General features: G+C 44.8%; 1 protein-coding gene across 1 annotated transcript; it reads right to left on the minus strand.

Moving 5' to 3' along the window:
• Positions 1 to 550: 550 nt before the first annotated feature.
• On the minus strand, positions 551 to 10,359 carry LOC146189823 (uncharacterized). Its single transcript, XM_084603327.1, has 5 exons — positions 10,134 to 10,359; positions 10,006 to 10,072; positions 6,087 to 6,231; positions 4,439 to 4,565; positions 551 to 804 (listed from the first exon to the last, which is right to left on the minus strand). Exons 1-5 carry the CDS (start codon positions 10,221 to 10,223, stop codon positions 688 to 690), a joined length of 546 nt encoding a protein of 181 aa, XP_084459453.1. The 5' UTR covers positions 10,224 to 10,359; the 3' UTR covers positions 551 to 687.
• Positions 10,360 to 10,370: the final 11 nt, after the last annotated feature.

Consider the following 10,370-nt stretch of genomic DNA (forward strand, 5'->3'; position numbering starts at 1 on the left):
CAGATTATGACTAGCAGCTTACCGGTATCGCTCAAGAGGAAAGTATACAACAGTTGCATCTTGCCTGTACTCACCTATGGGGCTGAAACGTGGAGGCTAACCAAGAGAGTTCTACTTAAGTTGAGGACAACCCAGAGGGCTATGGAACGAAAAATGGTAGGGGTAACATTAAGAGATAGAAAGCGTGCAGAGTGGGTCAGAGAAATAACTCAAGTTAACGACATTCTAGTGGAAATTAAGAAGAAGAAATGGACATGGGCAGGACATGTAGTGCGAAGAGAGGATAACCGATGGTTGCTGAGGGTAACAAACTGGATTCCAAGGGAAGGAAAGCCTATCAGGGGGCGGCAGAAAGTTAGGTGGGCGGATGAGATTAAGAAGTTCGCAGGGGTCAAGTGGATGCAGCTAGCACAGAACCGGGTTAAGTGGAGAAATATGGGAGAGGCCTTCGCCCTGCAGTGGGTATAATCAGGCTGATGATGATGATGATGATGACTTCCACTAGCTGCCTCCTTGGACACAGAACAGCAGTAAACATCATGCTGCAGCTCCCTCACAAGGTGAAGCCATGTTAGTGCAGTCCTCGTATGCAGATATTGTTCCCGGACATCTTTTAAAAAATTTTAATGTTACTCAGCATGAAGAAAGAAGTCTGTTGAAATTTCTCAGAAAGAACGACAAGAGATACTAGATATTCCCAGCTGAGTCCAGTGCAGAGCTCTTCAGTCGCTTAATGAGGTGCTGGAGTGCACAAATTTTTTCTTCACTGCTGTCCACTAATTGGTCCAAAGCCTCTTGCTCCTCCTACAGAAGAAAATGAAAATATGGCAATAAGCAGATAATTTTCAAGAGCTGAAGTAAAAATAGTAGCTTTCTCTGAACCAATTGCAAACCACTCCAACAAAACATCTGGCCACGTTGAATATATTACATAACCACAATATGTTGAAATTCTGAGCGTAGTAGCTGGAAAACCGTGCTATCGAAAAATAAACTCAGTGGGGCATTTTCACTGCCTACGGATTTGAGCTTATGAGTCGGGAACTTATCCAGGCTCTACAGTATACAAAGGGTCCTTTCTTGATTCCCATCCTATATTGACACCTGTCATTTATTTATGGTTTAGCTTAATTTGATGAAAACTTCAAAACATGTTTTAGAAGCTGCAAGAGCAAACACGAGTACTCACCTGCCTTACTGGCATATCAACACATCAAGCGCTACCAACACTACAAACTTATTGCTCCAAGGCTCTCTCACATTTAAAATTTCCACAACAATATTTTATGGAGAGAGAGAGAGAATAAACTTAATTTATACAAAGTAACTACGCAGGTGGTTCAACCAGGTCCAGGAAACCATTGGCGAATACGGCCCTTCAGGCCTGACCGATCAGCTGGCGCTGAAGGGGAAGCTCAGGCTCTGAACAGACATGGAGGTGCCCCAAAAAAAATGGAAATACACCGAACTAGGTGCAAAATAATAAATGAGCAAGACGAAAAGCAGGTACTGTATAGTCTCAGATAAGGGCCGCACGCTTTATTTCATTTTTCTGCACTGCATTTTCTAGACATAACAGCAATGATGGGCTGCATTAGAACTCTGTTACCAAATTTCATTTTTAATAAAATAAATTTTCGGAATTTCTCTTCAGTGCTGCACCATTACACAAGTGCAAATTTTTGCAGCCTTTGTTTGTACACCACAAAACTAATTCAACGTCTTGGTAATCAATTCAAACAGTACCTGTCAGCCTGGTAAGATAAAAAGCCGTGGGATTTTTAAAAAAAAATTTTTTGTTAGGGGGGTGGGGGGGGGCTATGTGGGTTTGTCTAAACTCTCAAGCAGTGTACAATGAGTCCTTTTGCAAGCTTTAAAAAAAATGCAAAAACAAAAAGCTCAAAGCATGGTTTAGACTGATGGCCCTTCATGGGCAGCAGAAGCCGAATTACGCTCCGAACACATCACAAAAACTGTCACAAACTGATCAACTAGCCGTGCTCCTATTGGTCGATTCTGAATGGTGGGCCTGTCAACCAAGAGAAGTGGGGGCCGACTAACAGGTTTGTGACAGTTTTTGTGGTGTGATCGGAGCGTAATTTGGCCTTCCAGATATTGAAGGGTGGTGTTGTCCGTTGACGAGTGGCACTGAGTTCTAGTGCAGTGCCCTAGAAGGGGGCAGTGGGCTTACTCAGCCGCTCCTTTGACGCAGTCCACATCGCATCCATGAGGTGGTGCCACAGGCAACTTCAATGGAGGCTTTGCTTGCGGCTTTCGTTTTCCTGGTGCGTCTGTTGATTTCAGTTTGAAGCTGTTCAATCTCATTTGTTTTTAATTTTGAAACACTTGAGATTGTGTACATTTCTTTAGCAAGCAACACAGTTGTTTAGGCCACATGATATTTCGCGAGATATTTTATTAAAATAAGTCGTCGCCGATGGATTTTGCTCACGCGAAAGGGGCTTTAAAATTTTCTGAATCACCAGGCAATTGTAAAAAATGATATAGAAAAATCTTGAATTAGAGGATCGGTGGCCAAATATACTATTTCATGTACCTGTTGCCTGAAATAATTTTGTATCAAGAGTATGTCCAGTAGTGCAGTAGCGAATTAGGAAACAGTGTGCACATGCTTCCTAGCCGAGCTAAAAAAGCAGATATGCTAGTGAGGTTTGTGAATTTGCTTAGCCAAAATGGAATTGCATGGATGGGTCAAATATTTTCTGCATTTGTTACCCACCATGCAGTTACAATTGTGTCATGCTTACGTACAGTAATATAAGTGAAAACATAAGATAACAGGGCTGCTGCTGCTAACAGCTTTTATTTCCGAGAACTGAAATGCAACATCCAGTCACTGATTTATGCAACACCTCATGTGCAACAGCTCAACTTGAGCTCCTTGGCCCTCTGTCGCTAACTGTTAAGTCAAAGTCCTTTCACGTCTAAATGACGACGAGTGACGCCATAAAACTTTATTATTTCAGCTGTGAGGATAGGAGCGGTGGCCATCAAAAACGATTTCGAGGGAAAGTCTGCTCTGAACAGCTGCCAGCTAGCATATCCGTTATGCTGTCAGAGTGTAGCTCGCTCTGACAGAAGCGTCCATTCAGTTCGTGATGAGATCCTCGAGCTTTTTCACAAAGCCGTACAACTGATTGAATGGATAAAGGAGGCCTTCCCAGTCACAGTATTTTGTTAGCCTCTCCTCTTTGTTATCCTCATTACTAATTTTTTTTCTTGCGTGATGTGTGCCTAAATACTGAGCACATAACGCGGGCGGCTCGAAATGGAGCTCGCATGCTGGGCTCATGTCGTCCAGGAACTCGTCAGCTCTGTGATCTGTTGAGGTTCTCCTACTCATTCCGCCTGTTTTTATTCTTGGAAAGGCCAAAGACACTGTGATGCTGGCAATTACGACGCAGCTGCTGATTTCATGGTGCCGGTTTTATGGAAACCACAATTTACAGGGAGGCTTAGAGCGAGACAGACAAAGATAAGAGAGGGACACAGGACGAGCGCTCGTCTGTCTCGCGCTAAACCTCCCGGTAAATCATGGCCTGCCAACTGGACCAAAACTCAACTTTGCTTAAGCTATGTGAACCATACTTGTGCGGGCAGAGGAAACTTGTCGGGAGATATAGAACAGTGGTCGTACAACCAGAAAGTTTGGTCAAAAATCAGGAGTCTCCCAGGGAAGTCAGGGGAGTTGGCAGGTATGCAGAAGAGCCCTGAAGCAGGAAGGCCTTAGTGTCAGTTGTGCTTGATACGGTGATGCGAACGAAACACTCAGTCAGTACATGCGTTTTGGCTAGTCGCTTTCACAACATACTATTTGAACTTGTGCTCAAATTAAGCAGTCTTAAGAAGCATTAAAAGAAATTTAAAATAGAGTCGGCTGAGAATCTCTCCCCCCCCCCTCCTCCCCCCCCAACCTCGTTGAAATAAGTATAATGCACCAATTTTTTGTGTAATTTAATTTTAATCTTTATTTTGAGAATTCTGTTTAGGTGTAAAAACTTGGTAAGAACTGGCTTTAATAGGATCCTATTTCTCAGAACAAGGATGCAGAAGTTAGAGCAGCTTGTTAATTGTCCCTGTACTCAGAAGCCATCCCAGTGGAATGAACCAAAAGAAAATTAAACAGAATGAGCATTCTCAAGGGCAATAGCATGACCTCCCCCCCCAACCCCTAAAAAAATAAATAAATAAAGATACATACAAAAGGTGCTGCGACTCTTTCTTTCGACCAGTCAATCTAAGCGTATCCAAAAATTTTTTTTCTGCTCGTCGAAATGAAACGAGTACCAGAGCTCCTTGGTCTTTAAAGTCACATGTTATATACCTCCTATCGCACACAGTATAATCAGTTCCAGCATTTTGTTCTATAGTGTTTGTCGCACACTCATAATTACTGTTTAAAGTGTGCATGCCTTACTTGCAACTCGGCCAAGTTGATGCCTGCGGTGGGGTTGTGATCCACCAGCTCGTGGCTTTTCTCTGCAGTGGCGATTTTGCAGAACATGGCAATGCCCTGCACCAGGCACTCTGCGGCCTCAGCAGAACTGCGAGGCAAAGGTGCACTCATGTTTCAGTCGCTAGGATAATGGGAACTTTTACCACACAGGGTGCTGCACTTCCACAATGCGCTTATACGGGAAGCCAACCACACATGCAACACCCCTCCACAACAAGAAAGTGCGAGCGCACTTTGAGAAAGCAGGTCACGCAACTCAAGAACAAAGTGGTGACAGCCCCAAATGTTATGACGCTGTAATCAACCATGCTGGCAGGACGCCAGGGGACGCTGTCGTGTGCGGTACTGGACTTTGGAAGCAGCTGCCAACACTTGGATGTGAGCAAGCATGGCGAATAGCACGCCAATTATATTACAACTGTTACCTTAACAGAAAAATCGTCTTCCCCCCTTCTTTCTTCCTCTCTCACTCTTGGCTTGGCGCTTTGTTTTGCATGCTTTCCGTTTCGCTCGACGCCTGCAATTACAGCGAGCTTCAGTAACACAACAAACGAGGGTGTACTACGATAAATGACACTTGCTGCAGGCGATAACATACAGAGCACAACTACAGAGAAGGGCATTCAGAGCGTGTCACTCTATCAGTAATGACATTAAGGTAGCCTCCATCCAGCACAGCAAGACAGGCAAAAGCAGAGGAAAAGCCCTCACAAATAGGAATTCAGAGTAGTCTGAAATGTTGCGAAGGGTTATTTTTTGGACACTGATAACACTAGAGATACAAACTGCATTTGAAACAACCTCACAGGTAACATACACTGTAGGTGAGTTGGCTTTGCATGTTCTTAATGAAAGGGTAGCAAAAGATTAGCAAGACAAAGCAAAGAAGGACACACGGGTACATCATGCATCGTTACGCACAAATAATTCCATATTACAGCAGAAACAGCCAAACTTTTTGCACTACCAGTAGTAAAATAATGTTAGTCGTCAACTTGGAGAGGAGGAAAGCTATGAACGGTGTAGTAAAGGGGATTGGGAGAGAGCCTGGCAAGCAGTTGCTGTGACGATAGCCGCAGCATGCACATGAAACCATGAGGTAGCCGGCCCACCAAAGCGCTGGCAGCCTGCTCGATATAGAGGCAGGAAAGAGTGAGAAGCTAGAGAATGAGGTTGAACGAGATGGCCATCAATGAAACGCCAAGGCAGGCATGGCACACCCCAGACCTCTTGGCTGCTAATGCCAACTACCTTTTGCTGGCGCTCTAAGCCAGTAAGATTAGCTCTATCAATTTTTATTCCCTGCTAATTCTTTGGTTTCCTTTTGTAAGCGTTCGACAAAGCGAAGATTCCTTTCATGGTGCCCATATATTGCAAGTTCTATGAAATATTCTTTGAGGCTACTTTGGTATTGAGGGTACCACGCTTAGCCCATGACAATGCTTTTGCCTACCAGGTACTGGCAGCACCACCATTATGACCTGGACTTTTGTAACTGTGCCTATATAAAAATAAAAGTTTGCTTTGTACTCTGACAGCAGCGGCATTGCACTGAAACTAACGCCTCTTCTACACCAGCCGCAAAGGCCAAATATCTCAGCTTGCTTACTTGTCGCCTTTCTTTTCGCCTTTGTCGCCCTTCTCGTCCCTATCCAGCTGGATGACAAGTGCAGTCTCCTTGCTAGATGAGGACGCTGTTTTCACGAGTGGATTAACCAGCCGAGTTGTGGAATTAAGCTGGCGTCGAATATTGTCTGAAATTCAAAAAAGAAATTCGAACCGTAAGTGCAAGAAGGTCAAAGAAAGGCTGCTCAAAATGTGAGCTGAGGTAAGAAAAAAAAAATTAAAAGAAAACGAGCAGGTTGCAGCTCAAGTACATTTTGTGCTGCAAGGAAACATCCCTCACGTACTAGAATACTCGGGTGAATCCCTGTTCATATTCCTTGCGGCGCCGTTTTTTTTTTTTTTTTTAATTTCAGTCCAACATGGCGCATGAATGTGAAATGCTACCCGAATGGTGCCAATACACAGAAATTATCAATGATCTTCGACCCTATGCAAGTTAACACTGAAGAAATTGGAGGCTATAGCGGATTTGCTAGTGATGAAGTAGAAGATGAACCCCAGCCTTTAAAAACCAAACATATTTCTCATGTTTTCTCGGAAATAAACGCTGTGTTGTCAATCATTTCTGTAAACCTTGCTACCGTGCTTCTAGTAAATAAAATACATAAATACATAATACATAAATACATAATAAAAATAAAATACATTTTTGAAACAGAATAAAAAACCATCACAGAGGAAGTGGGTTTCTCTGCGATATGGGCCACCTGCAAAAGATAGCTAGATCTTCACACCTCACTACTGGTAAACGGGAGTAACAGACCCAAATCCTGAAACCACTGCAAATGGCACTGATTGTTCTGACAACTACATCTCTTTGCAAACCTTAAAGTGGCTTTCTTGCGGTCTAATCTGAACACTAGCCTCTAGGGTGATGCGCCTTATGAATTCATCATCGCCCGTGTAATGCGTTGCCATTTCCAGCCAAACATCTGTGATGCCCCAAAGTAATAGTTAAGGGCTGAATGACATGGTGTCATTTTGACAGCACTGCCGTGGCTACTCTACAGGGGTAAGCGGAGCTCTAATGTTCTGACAGTAGCAATCCCCCTATTAAAAAATTACTGAACCAGCGCTTGCATCATACCTCCTGTGCAGTGATGTGCTTAACCAGCCGGTAACTTGGAGCGACGTGGCCTGTGTTTGACTGTGTAGAGTCACCAGAGAAGGGCTGGACATGAGGGGTTTTAAGGATGATGCGCAGTGAGCAAAAAAGGCCCAGAGTCCTGGGAAAATGGCTCATCTAGACTATGGTGGCTGCTACCATACCTAGACGCTCATCTGGATCTAGATGCTTGAGACTTTGCTGTTGAAAACCTTTTAATCATAAAATAAAGTTTTTTGCGAAAGCTTTCCTAATTTCGAAGCTTCAGTCTTTCCGCAACCCCAAGAATCAGCACGCTGCCCAATGGAGCCCATGTTCTAGCTTACCAGAGCACCACAGCAAGAGATATTTCATCGCGTGTTCTCAGTCGCAACAGCTCATTGACGCAAAGTGAGACTCTGGTGTGACCTCTCATTGGGCACGCCCAAGTGATGCGAGTGGGACGGGGAGTGGTCGGGCATAATAGCAACACATTTCCTTCTTTTGCGCATAGTCTAGTTGAAGAAAGGTGGAGCACTTTTTGATACCCGGTATTTTCAGGGTTAAACTATAGTTTCAAGACTCTTGAGTAGTGGAGACGAGTGATGGAATACACACTGTTCATGTGCGTTTTGTGACCTTGACATGTATTTTCAAGGTCCGTTTGAGGCACAGTGGACACAACGCAAACCACCCACAGTTAAAAGCATGTTATCAAGGTGTACAGCTGGATGCAACGTACGCTTAATGCAATTTTCTTTGCAACAACGGGGACAGAAAAGCTTGGTTTGACTTACAGGACAAAGTTATGCATCTGCATCCTTTGTCAAAATAGGCCCTAAAGGTTTTGGTTCTAAGGACACAGAGTGCCAGACTCCAAATATTTCTAATGTGGGAGGAGCTCTCGCCCTCACACCTAAAGAGGCAGCAAAGCATTGCACATTCACCTTTCAAACCTGAATTCCGCCATATTGCTCGCTGGACTGCTTTCTTCACATGAAGCAACCAACAAATCCCTGGGCAATGTGGCAAAGGCTAGGCAGGAAAGAGAAGGAGACAGGCTTTTTTCCCCCTGCCATGGGGAGTGTATTGTTCATGGATTGGGCTAGGAGTGTGGTGTGAAAAGGGAGGAAGGGGAGGGGGGCTGCACTGTGAGGGGGTGCAGAGCCATTAGCGCACTAGCTCCCTTGATAAATGGATGAATTATAAGAGCGTCCCCTTTTAAATGGGGTGGTGGCAGTTTCCAACATGCTGGGCTTTTTTTCTATTCTTTTTTCCTATATTATGAATGCTGTTATATATTGCTCGCCTATTTCGTCAGTTTTGTTACTAATTTTTAATTCTACACCTACACCATTTCTCTGCTTTTCAGCCACCCATCTTCTAATTGGTTTTTGATAACTTGCACCTCAGATTTGTTCACCCGGACTGCTGGTGTCTCTAAACCCTAAGGCCTCAGGGATAGTGACTGTGCCTGCACCGAGATCCAGATGAATGACATCGCGTTCAAATTTAAGATTTTCAGTTGTTTCTATGGGCCCTGGGGAATTTTTCCCGAGTAGAGCTACGAAACACGCAGCTACAAAAAGATTTTTGGTTTGGTTTGTGGGGTTTAATGTCCCAAAGCGACTCAAGCTATGAGAGACGCCATAGTAGAGGACTCTGGAAATTTCGACCACCTGGGGTTCTTTAACGTGCACTGACATCGGACAGCACACGGGCGCCTTGCCCCCATCGAAAAGCGGCCGCTAAGGCCGGGATTCGATCCCGCGTCCTTGGGCACAGTAGTCGAGCGCCGTTAAATTTAACCAAGAAGATGACATATGCCCAGGCAAAATGCCCCAGGTCGAAGGCACAACGGATTGGTAACGATAGCTACAAAAAAAAAAAAAAAAAAAAATTACACGGGTTTAACGCTGCTGAACCGCGTGTGGTGCGAAAGCTTTGGCTGCGGGCGACTGAGCATCGCATCGAACACAACCAGCGTCCCGTTGAACGCATCAAATTTCACTGGCGTTTTAGGCGGTGGTAACGGTGTTTATTTGTGGTGCTGGCGGAGACTCTTGAGAGTTCCTTGGACTGCCAGAAGATCAAATCAGTCGATATTGTCGACCATAAACTACGACTGCTCATTGCAGGGTCAAATTCTAAAGTTAAAGCTCAGCTACTTTGGTCATCTGATGAGAAGAGAGGAGTCGTTGGAGAAAGATTTGATGTTGGGAAAGGTTGAGGGTCACCGGAGAAGGGGTAGGCAGCGAACGCGGTGGTTAGATGGCATCCTCGAGGCGCTGCAGATGAAGTTATGTGATGTTAAGAAGATAGTGAGAGACCGGAAAGCGTGGCGTGATATGGTCCATAGGGTCACGAAGAGTCGGACACGACTAAACGACTTAACTGAACTAAACGGTGTTTATTGCATCTAAATATAGGAGACACCTAAGCTCCGCCTTTAGGGGTATGACGCGATAGCGTAGGCTACCCGCTTTAACCAAGCCGTATGAACGTGCCTTAGTGGCTTATAGGGGTAACGTGAGGGGCCTGGCAGGCTGACATAACCGTCTCATGTGAAACGAGAGACCCAAGTTGGCAGCTCCTCATGCCACGCTGCCACGCCGACGGCTTCAAAACCAGTAGTGTAGATTTCGCTACAAAACAGTCCAGTCCGAAATACGGCAGTAGGCACGTTGGGAAGATTCTGTACATGAAACTTTTTTTTTTTTTTTAAATCTTAACACTGCGCCTAAAAACAGCGGACCCGCACTTAGCCTCTGAAGCCGTTTAAAGCTGGGTTTAAACGCTGCCAGCCAAGACCACTCACCAAGCTCGTGAGGCCGTAGGCAGTCAGTAGCAGAACGTGACTCAATCACACTTGTCTTGTCCAGCACCTGCGCCGACAAGACAAAAGAGGTAAAAGAGACGGCAAGCAAAGCGCGAATGCCGGCATACCTGTTCGATCTCGGTCAACATTTTTAACGCACGACGCGCCAACGACAGGTCGTTACGAAGAATAGCCCTACATTCATTGAAATCGGCCATTACAGGAGTGCAATGCAGATGCGAACACTTGCAGATTACGACAAGAAAGAAACTTCAGTCAGCTTCAGCGTTCAGCTTTATGAAACCACAAAACGCGCGCGCTACGCTCCTTGCCTGTGTACTGGATTGGATTGAATTGGATTAATT

This window comes from Amblyomma maculatum, chromosome 5 (genome assembly GCF_055883805.1).
Source record: "Amblyomma maculatum isolate TAMU_Amacu chromosome 5, ASM5588380v1, whole genome shotgun sequence".
Lineage (NCBI taxonomy): Eukaryota > Metazoa > Arthropoda > Arachnida > Ixodida > Ixodidae > Amblyomma > Amblyomma maculatum.

Coding starts and splice junctions, on each gene's coding strand:
- LOC146189823 (XM_084603327.1), bottom strand. CDS start 10,223: ATGGCCGATTTCAATGAATGTAGGGCTATTCTTCGTAACGACCTGTCG. Junction 6,232..10,005: donor CCTACGGCCTCACGAGCTTG/GTGAGTGGTCTT, acceptor TTTGAATTTCAG/ACAATATTCGACGCCAGCTT. Junction 805..4,438: donor TCAACTTGGCCGAGTTGCAA/GTAAGGCATGCA, acceptor TTTCTTCTGTAG/GAGGAGCAAGAGGCTTTGGA.